This window comes from Anopheles arabiensis, chromosome X, assembly GCF_016920715.1.
Source record: "Anopheles arabiensis isolate DONGOLA chromosome X, AaraD3, whole genome shotgun sequence".
NCBI classification, from domain to species: Eukaryota; Metazoa; Arthropoda; class Insecta; order Diptera; family Culicidae; genus Anopheles; species Anopheles arabiensis.
In genome coordinates, this window is record NC_053519.1 from 24097134 (window position 1) to 24116910 (window position 19777).

Sequence of the window (19777 nt, forward strand, 5' to 3'; positions counted from 1 at the left end):
GGAGGCCCTAAGCGATCACACGAAATTAGAGGCTTGATTGAAGCGTGTAGTAAGGGATTGTATCAAATGTCCTAACCAGAGATTGAGTAGCAATTTTACTTGTGAGCGGGTCGTAGGTGCCTTTTTTGGGGCCCCTGGCCGACACAGATGTTCGACACTTAAACAACTGAATTCAATGGAACACATTAAAACTGAGGGAAATACACATCTAATCAATTACTTAAAAAAAAGTATAATTGTATTGATTCGTAATGTATTTTGTAGTTTTGACCTGCATGCACAATTCTAAAACATTCCTATGAATCACAAAAAGGCCTAAAACCTAAAGGCCTGCCTAATAAACTTGAAAAAAAAAACACCCGGCAAAGAACCCTATAAAAGCTAAATAAAATCACGTGCTTTTAATGGTTTGTAGTGTAAATTGAGTGACAGAGCCGGCTGGCCACATGTACATAACATGTGCTTTTTTCCAATGTTCTTACATCCTCCGTCATTTGCAAATTCATCTCTGCTTAGAGAGCGTACACTCCTTTTCCACTGCTAGTCACATTGAAATTGCTTCAGTCATTTTTTGCACTTGGAGGATTTATACATTCTGTTTTCACAAATTTTCTCCAAATCCTTTTTCTTTGTATAGCCTGGATCCTAAATCAGCAATGGTAGCTGCTGAAAAAGGAAACAAATTTAGTTTTCACAATTAACGAAATCAAAATTCATTACTTGCACTCTCCATCGTTTACTCTTCATCATCCCTTGTTGTTTCTTGAACACCTAGAAATCATCAAAGGCAACACGATATCATCGTCAATATTTTCACTTGTGCGTGGATCTATTTCTGCTTCAAGATTCGATTCGTCTACTGGTGCCCTTTAAACGTCCAAGATTTCGAAGCCTTCGATGGTTTACAAGTTTAATTGAGCTGTTCTGACTTGATGTACTGCGGATCAAATCCAACCACGGCAGTACAACAAGTCAACAGATGAACTGAATAGAAAGGAAGAGTCAGAGTGTACTAGGGATGTAACGGTGGAAAAAAGTGAAAGAGGGGGGAATACCTTTTTTTCGCCATGACTACCATGCGATGATTGCACTGATTTTCCCCTTCCTTTTTTCTCACAGCACGCTGCTCATAGTGAGATCGCTTTCGTCTGAAAAGCGGAACGGAAAGCGACTTGCATCATATGTCAACCCGATTTTCCGTGCTGAAATTGTCATCCGGGTTAGTATGGGATTTGACGTTAATGACAGCATTTGCGAATCCGGCGCATGCGATTTTATTTGAATGTCTAAAATCATATCAAATAATGATTATCTTTATAAAGAAATAACAAAATATCATTATAATACCTTGAAAAGCTAGAAAATTGAGAAAACTCTTTTCTTGCCGCATGTGGCAAAATCGCATGCAACGAGGTTCTGACCTTACGCAGAGGCGCGAGCGTGTTTTGGTTTCTACCAAGGTGGATTTAAAAATATCAGGTGGTGAAGTCTAAGGCATTTTGACAATTCGTTACTTGACGTCAAGGTGTGTTTATTAAGGAGGTGAATTGTTAGCGCGTTTTCCGGGCGCCATCATTGAGTATTGTTATGTCAAATCGCATACAATTTTCTATACCCCCCTCCAGCTCTCCCCGATTTTAATACCGGAGCACCCAGTATTGTTATGTCATGTCGTGAAATGTCAATTTGCTCTGAAGCACTTCACCTCCTAATATCCATACACCTTGCTTGACGTAAGGTCCCCAGGATTCAAACTCAGTTAAAATTTATTAAATTTGTTCATATGAATTATCTACCCTATTTTTTCGATTAAATATTCTTTACGAATATATTTTGGACTTTGCGAGTTCTTAATTAACATTTAAACAGCGATTAAAGTGTGTTATTTTGTGTTGTTTCATGAATTTATTCTATAATTCATTATATTTTCGACATTTTTGATGATAAAAACTAAGAAATCATCCTTTTTTTTTCAATTAAACCCTCATTATCTACGAGTTGCATGGACAATTTACGTGAGATTAGAACTCTTATTCACATGATTGAAAATTTCGTGCATAAACCCTCAGGGCGGTGGCAACGCTTTTTCGCATGCGATTTTATCGGACGGCCTGTCAAATTTTTATATGGGATCCCAAGCGCCACAGATTAAGCTTAAACGACTGGAACATTAAATATCCATAGAAAAAAATGAAAGCTCCACAGCTTCATTGGTTTGATCAATAGATGGCGTTTTACAACTCATCATTATATTGCTATCCTTTTCTTGCAATGTGTTTCGACAAGTTTCATCTTATATATACCTATATAGCCTTCTAACTTTCTGAACAAAAATCTATGTGAATGAACGTGAGGTCAGATACGTGGGTATCAACACCAACGACCATTACTCAAATCTCATTCGCCTCAGAGCTGGTGGTTTCCGTTGGAGTTTAGTATTTAAACAATCGTATCGCCGTTCTAGTTCTAGCGATGTATAACTTCAATGCGAAAACCATACAACAGTACAGAGGAAATGAGAAAGCTCTCCTCCAAGCGATGAAGCTCTCAACTGGTTGAGGTATCCCACCAACAGATAGCGCCACCAGCTTTTTTGCTATTTTTAGAATGCATGAGTCGTTTGCCGCCTGCTAAACGAAGTCTTTCTATATTCCATTTAGGTAGAGAGCTTGAGTCGTTTAAAAGCCGTTTAGTGGTCTTTTAGTGGTGTTAGCTCCCGAACTAATCGCGTGGCGATATAGTATTCACTTCTTCGTAGGAATAAAAAAAATACTTAAAACGCTGAGTTTCGCTTTGGGTGGAAACTTTATTGAATCGCGGTTTTTGTATACCTTTAAAAAGTTTTTGACTATTCTCGCTCGCTGTCGTGATGCTACTGTTTAAATCGCGATGGCGAGGAACCCGATTCCTAATCCTAAGGTCATTCGCCTTCCCTGTACCCGAACCCGTTACAGTGCCCTCTGTAGGTGAGATTGTGGAATCTCTCGCGATCGCAAGTGCTGAATATTTGACTGTCAGCCGCGGTGACAGTTCTACTCTGTTTGTTTATGATCGTCGCAACAAGTGGATTTGTGGCACTTGGGATTTGACAGATAACGTCGGAAGACGAAATCGCACGTTCGACGTTATCTGTCAAATCCCATATAAATCTCGTCCGATAAAATCGCATCCGATGAGCGTTGCCATTGCCCTTAGGGCGGTGGCAACACTCATCGGAAGCGATTTTATCGGACGCGATTCATATGGGATTTGACAGATAACTTCGGACGTGCGATTTCGTCGTCCCAAGGTGTGTTTATTTAGAAGGTGAATTATTAGCGCGTTTGCCGGGCGCCATCATTGAGTATTGTTATGTCAAATCGCATACAATTTTCTATACCCCCCTCCAGCCCTTCCTGATTTTAATACCGGAGCACCCAGTATTGTTATGTCATGTCGTGAAATGTCAATTTGCTCTGAAGCACTTCACCTCCTAATATCCATACACCTTGGTCGTCCGACGTTATCTGTCAAATCCTATACTAAAATTTGACAGGCCGTCCGATAAAATCGCATGCGAAAAAGCGTTACCACCGCCCTTAGGCCCGTGTCTGTGCTCCATCGGATGCGATTTTATCGGATGGACTGTCAAAATTTTATATGAGATTTGACAGATAACGTCGGACGTGCGATTTCGTCGTACGACGGAATCAAAAAATTTTGATTTCGTCGGACGTCGCATCCGATTTTATCTATCAAACTAAATATGTGGTGTTTTGTAGGAACAATCTCAACTTAATTTTTCATAATCGTTATATTATTAAAATCATCCAAATAATCGCAATATTATACGAAAAAGCGTTTGACAGCACGTGCGATAAAATCGCATGCGATGGAGCACAGACACGGGCCTTAGGCAGGCCCTTCTTCTCGCAAGTGTAGAAGCTAACACCCGATGTGATTGTGTGATTGTTGAAGAATGTTCATCTCTTATCGATTTTTTATAGATTCCTTTCAACATTATTTACTCAGCTAATTATGGATCTTCCTAATTGAAACTTTTTTTAAAATAATTTTTTTGGTGCATCCCAAGGACCGTAAAGATATCAGGTCAAGTTATAAGCCCGTTTTGACAGCTAGGTGGAAGAAGAATCGACGAAGAAAACTGACAGTTAGTTTTCCGCGTTTGGCAAACGCTTCAAGTTCTCGAAGGAAAATTTCCATTTTAAATCACGGGCAGTGTTCTAATAAACTAAAATATTCACCCAAATTGATCTCCACCAAATATTAACCATGCAAAACGTAAACAATCCATCAATACATATACAAGCGGAAAACCATCTGTCAAAATCGGAGCCCAGGGGGGGGATCGCCAAAACCGCTATAACTACACCTCATTATACATTCCACCTTGGTGCATCCTGTAAAAACCGGCTCCGGAGCCGTGAGCGTGGAGTCGTTGGTGCGGAGCCGGCTCCGGAGCAGCTAGATCGGAGTAAGCTTCGGAGCCGTGGGTGCGGAGCCGGCTCCGTTGAGTTGGAGTGGAGGAGGTTCTGAAATTGTATGGAGCCGGTCGTAGCCGGTTTTTAATAAAACATAATAAGTATATTTCATATATATTTATATATCTTACAGGGTTTTCCATTCCAATTAACAATTGTCCACAGTCTACTAGCAATCCTCGATTTGAAAAACACAATTGTCTACCGCTTACACACAAGTCAAGCCGTTTTTGGTACACTGTCCATTTCAATTACACAATTGTCGTCTTCGAAAACACACGTCAGATGCGGCACGGTTTTGGCTGGAACGTGTATCACTTGTCTGTAAGAATTGAACCATGCTGTAAACAGGTCTTGATTGAATATCAGAAAATGGGAAAGCTGGGCAATTTGGACATGTTAAGCAGTTTTATCATTTGGTTTTAGTTATTCTTGGATCGTTACAGTTTTTAGGTTATTTTGGGACGTTATAATTTTTTTTTTCATTGGTTACCAGTAAAAGCACCGATAAATGTCAAAATTCCTGCATTGTATTGAAAGATTAAAGTATACATCCCAAGTAGCCTTAAGAAACTTTATTTGATTATTAACAGTGTTTTAAAGCCTTTAAAAATCAAATAGAGTTTCTTAAGAGAATGTGACATTTGTCAGCGTTACAGCATAACGACGTATTCCGTTACCCTGTTTTTTTTCGATTCGGGCCAATATAACACACAGTGTTTTTCAAATTTTATCTACGCCAGTTTCATTGTTTCAATATTCGGAAAATTATTTTTTTATTCTTATTTATGTAATAATGCGCATTTATTTTCACAACAAAATATTTTTTTGTTTAACGTTACGTAAAATATGTTTTTTCTTTTTTTTGCACTTGAATCTACGGAATCTACTAATAAAAAAAAATTAATAAAAAAATAATATTTCATATTTTTAAATATTATATGCAATGAGTTTGATGAAGGATATGCTAAAGAGATAAATGTTCATAAAAAAATATTTTTTGTACAAAATAATATACTCTTGATGATGATAATTTATGAGACATACTGTACATGGTCACGTACATGGCGCCTCCATTTCTTATGTCAAAAAGTTCGTCAAGCTTCGTGTGTATTGTGTGTAGATGACAACAAAACCAAGCGTCTGCGACAATTTCTGTCAGCTCTCGTTTAATTTGTGTATCATCATGCTTTTACAACAGGTCAGTGTATCGATATTACCAATCTCTACACATGAGCTACATAAGTTTTATATTTCGCAGCATTTTCGATTCGGATAGCGTTTGGACATCATGTTCTCCGTCCACGGCTGCAGCTAACCTTCATGCTGATATAATGGAACAAACCCATGGAATGAAAGAAACTTTTGTGATACAGTGACAATATGCAGTGGCAAAATGATTAAATGTCGAATAAAAGCATTCGTGTTGCATTTATGCATTTATTCCATGAAATAATAACACCCATTGTTGTAACTTAACGAAGATCTAGAAAATTATTATAGAAAGAGAAACAGCAATACAGCCATCCCTGTCGATATTTTCGTTAGGGCTTGGTACTTGTTTCGACGCAGCGTATCGCAACGCATTGCGTGACGCAGGCTGGTATCTGTTCGCTGCGTTCTGCATGGATATGTCAACACATTTTACAAAGAAAAACATTAACAAACAGCAATAATGCCTCTTATTTATAGGTTCTGATGTGATTATAATGTTAAATTACAACTGTAAAATCATTTCAAGTTCTGCTCAAAACAGTGCAAAGCATGTTTTCTCTTTTTTATTGCATATTCCATACTGACCCGTACACACCTGTTTTGCAGCAATTACGAAATTACTTTCTCTACATTTATTTTGTTTTGTTAATAAAATTATTTAGTAGTCCAATTACACGTCCAATTGCGCTCGAAACAATTTAACGTGAAAAAATGTCGATTTTCACCCGATATGGTTAAACCATTTTGACAGACGCATCACGACGTGCGTCGAAATAGAAATTTTTCTACTTTGACGCTGCGTCGTGCGTCGTTAACGCATGCGTCTGTCAAATCCCATACATTTTGGCAAAATCGCAACGCATTGCGTCGCAACAAGTACCGCTCTCTTAATTTTGATCTTTTTCGTTGAAAATACCGGCTAAATTTTAAATTTTAACGAAACATTGACGAAGCCAGGAATGCGTTACGCAGTGTTTTAAGCTCCGGAATTACTGCTGTATGGAATACTAAAAGTAATACTTTTAGGCATACTTTTAACGGTTTCTTAACAGGATTGTGCTACTTGGGATAAAATGCCTAACATGTCCATGTTGCCCAGCAGCCCAACTACAAGTGATACACGTTCCAGCCAAAACCAAAACAAACCGTGCCGCATCTGACGTGTGTTTTCGAAGACGACAATTGTGAAATTGAAATGGACAGTGTACCAAAAACGGCTTGACTTGTTTGTAAGTGGTAGACAATTGTGTTTTTGAAATCGAGGATTGCTAGTAGACTGTGGACAGTTGTTAATTGGAATGGAAAACCCTGTATATCGTCAACATATATTTTTATACAATAAGCAAAACAATTGAAAAATGTATATAACTTTTGAAAGAGACGTAAGTAAAACTTAGAAAAAGACTAATCATCAACTTAGAACATGCGGCTTGGCCAGTTATGGTGGTGGAGTTAGAACATTTTTTTGATTGAAAAAAATATTGATAGGATTTTTAAAATTCTAACTTTTCTACTATATGCTATAAAACATTAGGCCGCAAATACACGACGCGCGTTTCCGCGGGCGCGTTCAAACGCGTATAACAGTTCCGCAGAGATATCCAGCTGAGCATCTCTGCGTTTCCGCGGTAGCGCGTTCGAATGACATTTCATTTCTATGGCTGGATTGTTATACGCGTTTCCGCGGGCGCGGAAACGCGCGTCGTGTATTTGCGGCCTTCAGTTTTTTGGTTGTACACAAGACGGTTAAATACGACGATTTTTTTATATTAAGAATGAGATGTTTGCAGCAAGATTGTGTGACGCTATGAATTAAAATGTGCTTTTATTTGCAATAAAAGTGATAAAATATAAACCAAGTTTGATGTGTTCAAGTTTTTATTTTGATTCGGGTGCACCAAGTCCGTGTGAAGGGAAGCGCTAAATGCGCTACGAAAGAAACGAGCAGTGAGAGCGCCTCGAGTTTTTAAAGGCAAGCAAGAGAGCGCATTCTCTCCATGGTAGCGCTCCATTAGCCATTTTTAATTTTCAGCCCAAAACAACTGACTTCGGATCCAATCTTGGTTCGGACCCCCACAGCGTGTTTTTACCTACCCCTCGCCAGAAAATTTCGTTCTCTTTGTTTATCGGGCAGGTTTATGAACAATTGAGCCAATATTTGGTCAATGACAAAATTTATGGATTTTTTATTTATTTCAAAAATGTATGCTCGTATTTGCTATCAATATCATTAAAAATAATTGAATTAATTTTTTACCGTTTTGCTAAGCAAATGTTCCGAAAACGAAGTCCTAAAAGTTGTGCTACAAATTAACATGCAACAAATCAATTTGTTTCTCTTGCACCAACATGTTCCAGCAACATTACTTTGACGGTTCGTTTATACGATTTAGCAACAAATATTTCTGCATCATTCACATAGAACCGAGGTGTTATAAATGACAAGGTGAAGTTGTTCAGAGCAAAATGACATTTCTCGACTTGTCACATCTCTTCCGGGAGCTCCGGTATAAAAATCGGGGAGGGCTGGTGCGGGGTAATGAAATGTGTATGCAGAGAGTGACAGATGTCCCCCACAATGTCGCCCAGCAAAAGCGATAAAAATCAATCTTCTAAATACATTCTCCTTGCCAAAGTGGGTTCATTATACAGGTGGGCTTATCCCGAACAATTTGACAGCCGTGCTGTAGAAAAATGAAAACGAAATGACAGGAGGGGATTCGATCATTTGTTGATGTATGCGTGTGAATTCCAATGGCTGTTTTGGTTGATGTGTCGTAGTGTGAGTGAAAAACTACGTATCACCGTATTTGTACACGATGCGCAATCTCAGATTGCGCATATATTCGTTTTATCAAAACATAAGTCATTTCGCGTAGCCAACCCTGAGCTATAAACGTCATTTCCATACATTTTCAGATTGCGCCAAGATTGCGCATAAATTTTCAAGATTATATGTCCGAGATATATAAAATTTTTTTGACAGATAAATATATCAAACCGACCCGTTTGACAGATAAATATATGCGCAATCTGAGATTGCGCATCGTCTATTCCCAAGCGAAATTTTTCGGGGATAATGAACATAAACTCATGCCATCTCTTTCTATTCATCAGCTATACTCTCTCACTCGCATCGATGAACTTTTAGACATCTCTTTGTTCATTGTGCTATATTTGAAGGGTTTAAAACTGATAGATAACGATTCATGTTCATGAACTAGTAATGGTCAAATGGTAATGGTGTAATGTTTGCACCATGGTCGACATGAGTTCAATTCCATTTTTGTTGTTTTCATTGATGATTTAAAGTTTTGATTTTTTTTAAAACATGCAGCTCCAGTAACTTCAGACCCCTTTACTAATTGTTAGAAATGAGTGTTTAATAGTCAATCTATTATTTTTATTGTTCCATTTATTTCTTTTAATTCATTTAGTATCAGTACCCATTCATACAACAAAACAAGCAAATAGCACGATCATGAATACAGGGTTTCCCACGATTTATTGGTCAGTTCCCATGATTTATTGGTGCGTTCCCACGATTTTTTGGTCGTATCCTATAGATTTTTGGTTCGTTCCCATATTTTATTGGTATTTTCCAATTGGATATCAATACAATTGGACCAACAAATTCTGGGAAACGACCAAAAAATCGTGGGAACGCACCAAAAAAATATGGGAACCCACCAAAAATTGATGGGAACCAACCAATAAATCGTGGGAAACCCTGTAATAATATGGTGGCGCAACTGGCAAAGTGATTCGAAGTAGAATCAGCAATGTGGTTGGTAGCATCAAGGATGAAGCATGAGCATGAATTGGAATATGAGGGAAGGGAATGAATCCGAATGTTCATTTCTATTTTTAGCTCTTTTTTGCATGGGTTCATCATTCACGTGTGTTCACTATTCCCGAAAATGATCTGTATTTCGCTGGTCTTTTCGGGGATAATTCGTTAACGAACTATCCCCGAAAAGACCAGCGAAAACCAGCGTGGTCGGGAGTTTGGGTTGCTACGGTCACAATCGAATCCTGTCATTCGTTCGTCCAATATGGCCTTCCCGCCAAACCTATAAGCCCACCTAGTCCCTATACCCACTTTGCTCCTTGCATAGAACCGGGCCATACCCAAGCTAAATTTTTCGGGAATAATGAACATAAACTCATGCCATCTCTTTCTATTCATCAGCTCTACTCTCTCACACGCATCGATGAACTTTTAGACATCTCTTTGTTCATTGTGCTATATTTGAAGGGTTTAAAACTGATAGATAACGATTCATGTTCATGAACTAGTAATGGTCAAATGGTAATGGTGTAATGTTTGCACCATGGTCGATATGAGTTCAATTCCATTTTTATTGTTGTCATTGTTGATTTTAAGTTTTGATTTCTTTTTAAAACATGCAGCTCCAGTAACTTCAGACCCCTTTACTTATTGTTAGAAATGCGTGTTTAATAGTCAATCTATTATTTTTATTGTTTTATTTATTTATTTTAATTAATTTAGTATCAGTACCCCTTCATACAACAAAACAAGCAAATAGCACGATCATGAATAATAATATGGTGGCGCAACTGGCAAAGTGGTTCGAAGTAGAATTAGCGATGTGGTTGGTAGCATCAAGGATGAAGCATGAGCATTAATTGGAATATGAGGGAAGGGAATGAATCCGAATGTTCATTTCTATTTTTAGCTTTTTTTTGACCAGCGAAAACCAGCGTGGTCGGGAGCCCCGCTATGCAATTGACAGTGATTTGCGAGGGAGTGCCAGCAAGGTGTTTTAATAAGACAAGGTGTAGTTCAAAGTGGGTATAGGGACAAGGTGGGCTTATAGGTTTGGCGGGAACAAGGTGGATTAAAAATATCAGGTGGTGGGTAAGAGCCATTCGGTGGTTGCAATAGTTGAGATACTTTACGTCATTTGAAAACTGTTAAGCTACGGCTAGATGATAGCTACTTGTATGCGGCTACAAATGACAGCTACCAATTTCTTTTGTTCTTAATGTCAAATGTAGTTGCGGAATGTAGCTATCGTTTGGGAGCCCAGCTACGCTAGTTTGTTCTCCTGTCATATTGCGCTTGTCATTTATGGTTGATTTGTGTTTATACTTGTAGCGATTGATTGGTTTGTGCTTTGCTCCATAGTTTTATTGTTTTGTTAAGGACGACAATAAAATTGATCAAACTCAACTTCTACCAGCTATTGCTTCTGAAGTGGCCACTTTAATGATGCTTCTTATTGAAGAGGAGGAAGAAGAAAATCAACAGGAAATCGAAAGGCGCTGCTGGATGACCGATATCTTCCTGGAGCGGGAAAGTGTATGGAGCCGGTTGTTTGGCTTCGTGCAATTTCTTTTTTGGTGCGTCTGTAGGTGTTCATCAGGTTTTTCCATTTTTCCTGGGCGTCCTCTGTTTTTTCGTCTAGCGCTGCTCCAATTTCTCGCTAAGCCTGGTGGCGTATTTCGTGGTTTTTATACTGCCGCTCGGAATCCTTCCACAGACATGGATATGTTCCAACCAGCTGGATCAGGTGCAATACCTTTTCCGTTGCTTGTATTGGCTAAAACCAAAGGAATTATAGGACAATAATGATTATTTATTTGGGAGAACAAATAAACTTACTTTTTTTTATTTTTATATGAACCAATTAGTGTTTCCATGTCGAATTAATCTGTCGATGCTATCTTTGACCGGTGTACCAAATATGTCTGTCTTGGATGTTCCTAAGAAAACTGATAATAATAGCCCCAAATGTGTGCCCAACAAAAATTTTATGTTCTATTATATTAAAATATTTATTCCTATTATGTGTTTTACACGTATACGCGGGAAGATGGTGAGCTGTTGCTCCGAACGCGTCGCGGACCCGAATGCCCCCTAATCTCTTCTAATCTCTCTCTCTCGACCTCTCCCTACGTTCCCTCTCGTTGCCGATCGGTACCGAGAGATCGATCTCCATCGGTACCGAGACGGTGGGCACTCGTGCTCGTCAGCCGACGAGAGATCGCTCTCGCGGAGAGCGCAGCTGAGTGCCCCGCTTGTAATGCATCCAACAAAAAACAAGATATTTTTTCAATAATTGTGTTTCCAACCTACCTTTACTCGTTTTACCTACCGAGACCCACTGTTTATAATTCTAAATTATTTTATAACATTTTCTTTCATTTTAAATTTAAATTTTTGAAATAATTTTGCAATTTAAAAATAAATTTTATTTTTCAATGTCACTTTCCAACACTTCAATGTATGGTATAAACATGAGCGATAACAAATATGTCACTGTGTAGCCGCTCGTAACCCACATACATCGGGTTACGAGCGGCGACAAGCTGACAGTTCTAGAACAAAGGAAATCGATAGCTGTCATTTGTAGCCGCATACAAGTAGTTATCATCTAGCCTTAGCTTTAGGCCGAAAATACACGGACCGGAAGTTCGCGGCCGTGGAATTCCGCCTGCTGTCAAACCCCTGTACAAACTGTCAACGGCAACTTTTCCGAACTGTCATATCCATACAATTTTCAGCAGACGGAATTCCGCGGCCGCGAAATTCCGGTCCGTGTATTTTCGGTCTTAACCGTAGAGTTGGCAACCGACATACCCGGGTATTCCACACGTTTTGACGCAAAAAATTAACGGTTTCCATAGGTAAACAATGATTTCTATATTTCAATGCTGTAAGCAAGAAATCTCGACCATATATTCTCTTCTATTTCAATAATTCATTAAGTTTTTTCATTTTATGATAAATTCAACGGATAAATTTGGAATCGCTTGAATTTGACTCGAAAATAAGCACAATACGAAAATCGAAAGAAGAGAAACGTCATTCTCCACACAAAATGTATGGAATACCCGGGTATGCTGATTGCCAACTTACTTGGTAAAGTTAAAAAAATCAAACTAAAATACTTACAGACTGTTTAAAATTACAAATTATGCACCAAAAATCATAAATTAAAAGTTGAGAGGCTACGGAATATTTCAGGTCAATAAATGCAATGAATCAATAGTTATTTCAGTTCAAAGTTAAAAAATAAAACACCCCAAGTGCCACAAATCCACTAAACAACCACTTAACGGCTTCTAAACGACTCAAGCACTCTACCTAAACGGAATATAGAAAGTCTTCGTTTAGCAGGCGGCAAACGACTCATGCATTCTAAAAATAGCAAAAAAGCTGGTGGCGCTATCTGTTGGTGGGATACCTCAACCAGTTGAGAGCTTCATCGCTTGGAGGAGAGCTTTCTCATTTCCTCTGTACTGTTGTATGGTTTTCGCATTGAAGTTATACATCGCTAGAACTAGAACGGCGATACGATTGTTTAAATACTAAACTCCAACGGAAACCACCATCACTGAAGCAAGTGAGATTTGAGTACTGGTCGTTGGTGTTGATACCCACGTATCTGACCTCACGACCATTCATATAGATTTTTGCTCAGAAAGTTAGAAGGCTATATAGGTCATGATAAGATGAAACTTGTCGAAACACATTGCAAGAAAAGGATAGCAATATAATGATGAGTTGTAATACGCCATCTATTGATCAAACCAATGAAACTGTCGAGCTTTCATTTTTTTTTCTATGGATATTCAATTTTCCAGTCGTTTAAGCTTAATCTGTGGCGCTTGGGCCGGGTATCCGGTTGCCAACTTAAAGGTTAACTAATGGTTTCGCACACAAAGCATAGCAAATATAAAAGCGAAAGGCCACGGGAGTGACAAAATGCTGATAAATTTTTCAAAATGTGAGCTTTTGTCACTTTTTTGAGCTTTTGTCAAAATTTTGTGACCTGGAGCAGCCAGGAAAAAAAGTTGACAAAAGTTGACAAAACTTGACGTTCGTGAAAAAGCGTAAACAAACAGCTATTTGGCGCAGTTGTGACCCATTGTTATGATAATAATGCTAAAATGCATGATTCTAATTGATTTATGTACCTATTTAGTGCTTCTTAAACAAAATATCGATGATATTCAGATGTTGGAGCTTTTTGTCGCTCTTGTGTATGTTTTTGGTGCGGCCACGAGAAAAGCTCTTTTTTGCAGTTGACAAGCAATTTTGACAAAGTTGAAAAAATTTTCAAAATTTTTTCAGCTCCGTGGCCACGCGCTATAACAGATTTCTTTGTTTCTACAGGCGGTCCCCGAGATACACGGTACCTCTTATACGCGGATTCGGAGATACGCGGTTTTCTAAATTTGACAGTTCTTTGAGCAAATTGTACTGATTTGACACATCAATTGCAAATTGCAAAATAATATCCGTTTTGATCGAATGTTAAAAACTATTTCAAAAGGTTTAAAACTGTTATATTCGGTCAGAATTATATCAAATAATTCATAAAGTGAATACAACCGCCCTCTGCTTGCAAAATTACACGAAAATTAGTGATATTTCAGCTGGAAATCAAGAGATTCGACTTAGGCCCATGTCTGTGCTCCATCGGATGCGATTTTATCGGAAGGCCTGTCAAAATTTTATATGAGATTTGACAGATAGGGTAAATGTACCAATAGTGGTGCAATTTGTGGTGGTACAGATGTATTTTAATGGATTTAAAGTGTCAGGAAGGACAATTTCTGAATATTTTAACACATAACAGTTGGAATATGTTTTATCTTCGCAATCACAACCATTTTTACCATGAAACACATCAAATTTACGAAAAAATACATATTTTTGTGATTGCTTCGTTGTACCTATAATGGTGGTATGGTTCTTATAGTCGTCGTATTGTGTTCCTATAGTGGTGGTAAACAAGGATGCCTCAAAACAGTGTATAATATCAATATAACTTAGTTTTGAAGCTGTTTTCGTGTGAATAGCAAGGATTACTGCCATAATAATGATTTCTTTCGTAATTTGACCGTAAAAAATGTATGAATTTGGTTGATGAAAATATTGACTAAAGTACTGAAAGTATTGACTGAAGTACCTGTCGTCAACTCATACCCAGAAGAGTTTTCTTGATTTGAAGTCGATTTTTCACTCGGCCAAATAAGCGAAATATGGCCTTTGTTTGGTAAATTACTTACAGAAAACTTATTTTTGTTGCTTATTTTAATGAAAACAGTACGACAAGTAAAAAAATGTCGTTGAAAAAAATCTAAAATTACCTGTTTTTATTGATTTTAGAACTAGGACCACTATAGGAACATGCCTAATAGGTGTACTTATAATGGCACTATCGTAAAAAACACTTAAAAATACGTAAATATAGTCAAAAGCTAATGAATTTGAATAAAAAAATTTCATTTGATAACAATTATGTTAAAAAACTAATAATTGTGTTGTTATGTGGTCATTTAGAACGTTAACAAAAATATGAGCATCGTTATGAAATCCTAAGGATTTTGGAAACATGTTGATACCTTTTACAAAATAATGGATTTTTCGGTCACTAAGAAACGGAATGGACCCATTTCATTTTTAAATCCTTTTAGAAGGCTAGAGAACATTTCACACTATCGTATATAACTTAACTACTGTTAATTTATCGTATGAGACGCATTTTAGTGCAATACCACCACTATTGGTACTAGCACCACTATAGGTACGTTTACCCTAACGTCGGACGTGCGATTTCGTCGTACGACGGAATCAAAAATTTTTGATTTTGTCGGACGCCGCATCCGATTCTATCTGGCAAACTTAATGTGTGGTGTATTGTAGGAACAATCTCAACTTAATTTTTCATAATCGACGGACGACGCAGCGTCAAAGTAGAAACATTTCTATTTCGACGCACGTCGTGATGCGTCTGTCAAAATGGTTTAACCATACCGGGCAAGGACAATGTATTTAGAAGGTTGATTTTTATCGCTTTTGCTGGGCGACATTGTGGGAGACATCTGTCACTCTCTGCATACAAATTTCATTAGCCCGTACCAGCCCTCCCCGATTTTCATACCGGAGCTCCTGGAAGAGAAATGTCATTGTGCTCTGAACAACTTCACCTTTATAACGGTTACCGGAGCCTGTCTGCGTTAATGTTACCGTCCAAATAGACATAGAGCGACAACGTCGCGCGCGACGAAAAATAGCTCAAAATTTCACTTGGTGTAGATGAAAATAGCTCATTTGACTCAGTCAACCAACCTTTTTTTTATTTGAAAACTCACAAAAATAGGTTAGAATGTGTTCAAATCTATATTTTTGCGTTTGGCATTAATCTGGCTTGTAAACAAAGTACATAATTCGATTATTTCGGATGAAGCAAAACTGTCGCGCGAAAAGAGTAGCTATGTTTGCAAAATTGAGCTACTTTTTGTCTCGCTTGACGTTGTCGCTGTAAGTCTATTTGGACGGTTATGTCAAGTCGTGAAATGTCAATTTGCTCTGAAGCACTTCACCTCCCAATATCCATGCACCTTGGGATAAGCCTACCTGCATAATAAACCCACTTTGTCCTGGCTGCTACAGGTAACTGTCCAAATAGACATAGAGCGACAACGTAGCGCGCAAAAAAAGTAGCTCAATTTTGCAAACAGAGCTACTCGCCGCGCGCGATAATTTTGCTTCATCCGAAATAATCGAAATATCTAGTTTTTTACAAGCCAGATTAATGCCAATCACAAAAAATTAGATTTGAACACATTTTAACCTATTTTGGTGTGTTTTCCATTATAAAACAAGTTGGTTGACTGAGTCAAATGAGCTACTTTGATGTACAAAGAGTGAAATTTTGAGCTATTTTTCCTCGCGCGCGACGTTGTCGCTGTATGTCTAATTGAACGGTAACAAAATTTTGACTAACCGTAGCAATAGACGATGCGTAATCTCACCGTATTAATACACGATGCGCAGGCTCAGATTGCGCATATATTCGTTTTATCAAAACATAAGTCATTTCGCGTAGCCAACCCTGATCTATAAACGTCATTTCCATACAATTTCAGATTGCGCCAAGATTGCGCATAAATTTTCAAGATTATATGTCCGAGATATATGTATTTTTTTTGACAGATAAATATATCAAACCGACCCGTTTGACAGATAAATATATGCGCAATCTGACCGTAGCAATAGACGATGCGCAATCTCATACGGACGTCACACGAGGCGTAAACTCAAAAAGTTTACGCTTGATTTGTATGGGAGAGCGTAAACTTCCTGTCAAAAGATTTCAGGGTTGTATGGCTGAAATCCAGTTTACGCCAAAGTTTACGCTTCGTGTGACGTCCGTATCATGTATGTTTTGATAAAACGAATACAGGCTGTCCCCGAGATACATATACAGGCGTCCCCCGAGTTACGACCCCCTCGAGTTACGACGATTCGCAGATACGACGATTTTGATTTTGACAGTTAAAAGTTGTCATTGACAAGAAATTGATGTTTTTTTTTTTTTAATTTCTGGGCTGATAACCGTTATACATACATTTCCAAAGATTCCACAACTACCCTATCTTGAATCTTGACCCTATATTGTGTACGGTTTTTAAAATTTAATTATTACATTATCGAACATTATTTTAAATAAAATACACGATATCATAAAATCCAACTCTTCAACTTCGGTTATAAATTTTATGTTCATAGATATTCGACATACGACTTTTTCGACTTACGCCTTGCTTTGGGACATTTTTTCGGTCCCAAATACAGTCGTATCTCGGGGGACACCTGTACGCGGATTCGGAAATACGCGGTTTTCTAAATTTGACAGTTCTTTGAGCAAAATGTACTGATTTGACACATCAATTGTAAATTACCAAATAATTTCCGTTTCGATCCAATGTTAAAAACTTTTTCAAAAGGTTCAAAACTTCAGTCAGAATCATATCAAATAATTCATGAAGTGACTAAAACCGCCCCCTACTTGCAAAATTACACGAAAATTTGTGATATTTTTGCTGGAAATCACGAGATTCGACTTCGACTGCTGGAAATTCGAGATACGCGGTATTTTGCGGCCGTTTTCGGTCCCCATTAACCGTGTATCTCGGGGACCGCCTTTATATGCGCAATCTGAGATTGCGCATCGTGTATTAATACAGTAAAGGTCACGTTTTGAAAAAAAAAATTCAGCATTTTGTCACTCCCATGGCATTTCGCCTTAATGGTATCCACACGTTTGTGCTTTTCGTCGTTTTTGTGTAGATTTTTGACGCGGCCACGAGAAAAGCTCTTTTTGCAGTAGACATGAAGTTTTGACAACGTTGAAATTTTTTTCAACATTTTGTCACCTACGTGGCGTAGCGCCTAATCGAGCACCATTTATTGTTGTTATACCGATTTTATTATAGAACCAAACAAAAACAATAACATAAAAAGAAATCAACCAGGATCTTATTCAAATCATTATTTTTTTCACTTTTAAATCTATTTTTATTCAATTAGATATTGAATTAGATGTGAGTTAGGGCCGTGGGTTCGTGTGAGGTGGGGCCATTGCTATCATGCATATCATAGCCAAAAAAATGTAAACAAAAAGTGCTTGGCTCCCAGGGAAACAGATAAAAATGTTGTAGCTCGCACCGTATTGATAGAGTATTCGTCGATTATGTTGAAACGTTCGGCGAGTTTTGTTTGAGCGTAAAATAGTTATACTTATCAAAATCGGTCGTGAACATGTTTCGTTTAGCGATGTTGAGTTTCAAACCTCGCTTCCATACAACTTATTGAATATTTTTAAGATGGTGGCTTCATGTGCCAATTATTTGGTCAACCACTTTTCTTACTAACAGAGAGATAAATCAATATTCTGTTTTACATTCATCCCCACAGAGATGAGATGGGCCCGTGCTTCTTCGAGTCAACCATTCGTCAGAACCATCACAGCAATCACAAATACCATCATTTACTCTACCACTCGATATGAACACATCTTTTCCGCGGCCCGTTTTATGTCGCATTTGAAATTTACAGTAAAACCGTCCTCGGGGGCATGCGCTTGTACTAGGTTCATCGCTTCCATCATCCGGACAATCGCAATAGTCATCGTTAACCCACTCCCAAGGAATTTCTCTCAAAGAGGTAAAGCATCGGAAATTCTTTACGCCTTTATTTACGCTATAACGGTGTAGGTCAACCACTCGAATGCCACTGCAATGAAAAAAATATGATAAAACAAAGAGCAGCTTGTACATTTCTCACATAAATATAAACAAACCGAAAAATGTGTCGTTCAGCATTGCCTATTTTCTTCGGATAAACGAATGAAATTTCTTCCGAAATGTTAAGAATTGAGTTTGTCTTATTCCGTGATTTGTAATTCTGCTCTTGGGTATGTTTCCCAAATCGGCCTTGGAGGTTATCTACCTCATGTCCATCCAAACTAATCGATGTAATGGGATTCAGTTTAAGCAAATGTGTTTCATGTACCACATGATTTGATTCCAGTGTTAGCAACTGACTAATATACACCAACTGATATATAAAAAATGATATTCCCATCAGAACAACGAGGAACAACGTAAACTTGAACTTTTGCTTGTACAATGGTTTATGGTAAATATTATCTCTTTTAATCCATGTTTTACGCATTTTTTTTTCTCCTTCTAGACTGACCCATTGGCTTTCGCAACTCACGTTTAACACACTTTACTAATACTTTTTAGAATTGTAATGATATATACAGTCTGTTCCCGAGTTACACGGTTCTCGACTTACGCGGATTCGGAGATACGCGGTTATCTAAATTTGACAGATTAAATGTCAAATCAGTACAATTTGATTCAAGTTCGGTATAAATTGCACTTTTGCTAACAAATTGAAACCGCTTAAAAGCCAGAAATATTTGAATTTTCAGCACAAATCATATCACATAAATGATAAAGTGTATAAAAGTATTAATTTAAATCGAAAACTGCGAGTAATAAATAGTATTTTAGTCAAAAAACGTGAAATTCGACTTACGCGGATATTCGAGTTACGCGGATTCGTCGGGAACGCAGAAACCGCGTAACTCGGGAACAGACTGTACATTGTGCACAGCTTCGACAATGCTTTTACGTCAACTAAACATAATCTCTTTTGGTTAACGTTCAAATAAACATAGAGCGAACATGTCGCGCGTGGAGACGTCTCGCGCGATAAAAAGTAGCTCAGTTTTGCAAACAGCCCTACC

General features: G+C 37.9%; 1 protein-coding gene and 2 long non-coding RNA genes across 3 annotated transcripts; all 3 read right to left on the reverse strand.

Annotated features, from left to right (window-relative positions):
• Window positions 1-216: 216 nt before the first annotated feature.
• LOC120905999 lies at window positions 217-1447 on the reverse strand. Its single transcript, XR_005739977.1, has 4 exons — window positions 1348-1447; window positions 1056-1286; window positions 721-984; window positions 217-666 (listed from the first exon to the last, which is right to left on the reverse strand). It is a non-coding gene; the product is annotated as an uncharacterized LOC120905999 (long non-coding RNA).
• A 9378-nt stretch (window positions 1448-10825) lies between these two features.
• On the reverse strand, window positions 10826-11720 carry LOC120905952. The gene is made up of 2 exons (XR_005739965.1): window positions 11326-11720; window positions 10826-11263 (listed from the first exon to the last, which is right to left on the reverse strand). It is a non-coding gene; the product is annotated as an uncharacterized LOC120905952 (long non-coding RNA).
• A 6275-nt stretch (window positions 11721-17995) lies between these two features.
• Window positions 17996-19347, reverse strand: LOC120906606. Its single transcript, XM_040318402.1, has 2 exons — window positions 18821-19347; window positions 17996-18753 (listed from the first exon to the last, which is right to left on the reverse strand). The coding sequence occupies exons 1-2, from the start codon at window positions 19192-19194 to the stop codon at window positions 18405-18407; spliced, it is 723 nt and encodes a 240-aa protein (XP_040174336.1). The 5' UTR covers window positions 19195-19347; the 3' UTR covers window positions 17996-18404.
• Window positions 19348-19777: the final 430 nt, after the last annotated feature.

Excerpts from the sequence above, each read along its gene's own strand:
- LOC120906606 (XM_040318402.1), bottom strand. The coding sequence starts at position 19,194 with ATGCGTAAAACATGGATTAAAAGAGATAATATTTACCATAAACCATTG. Across the intron at positions 18,754-18,820 it reads GCTGAACGACACATTTTTCG|TGGCATTCGAGTGGTTGACC; the intron begins GTTTGTTTATAT and ends TTTTCATTGCAG.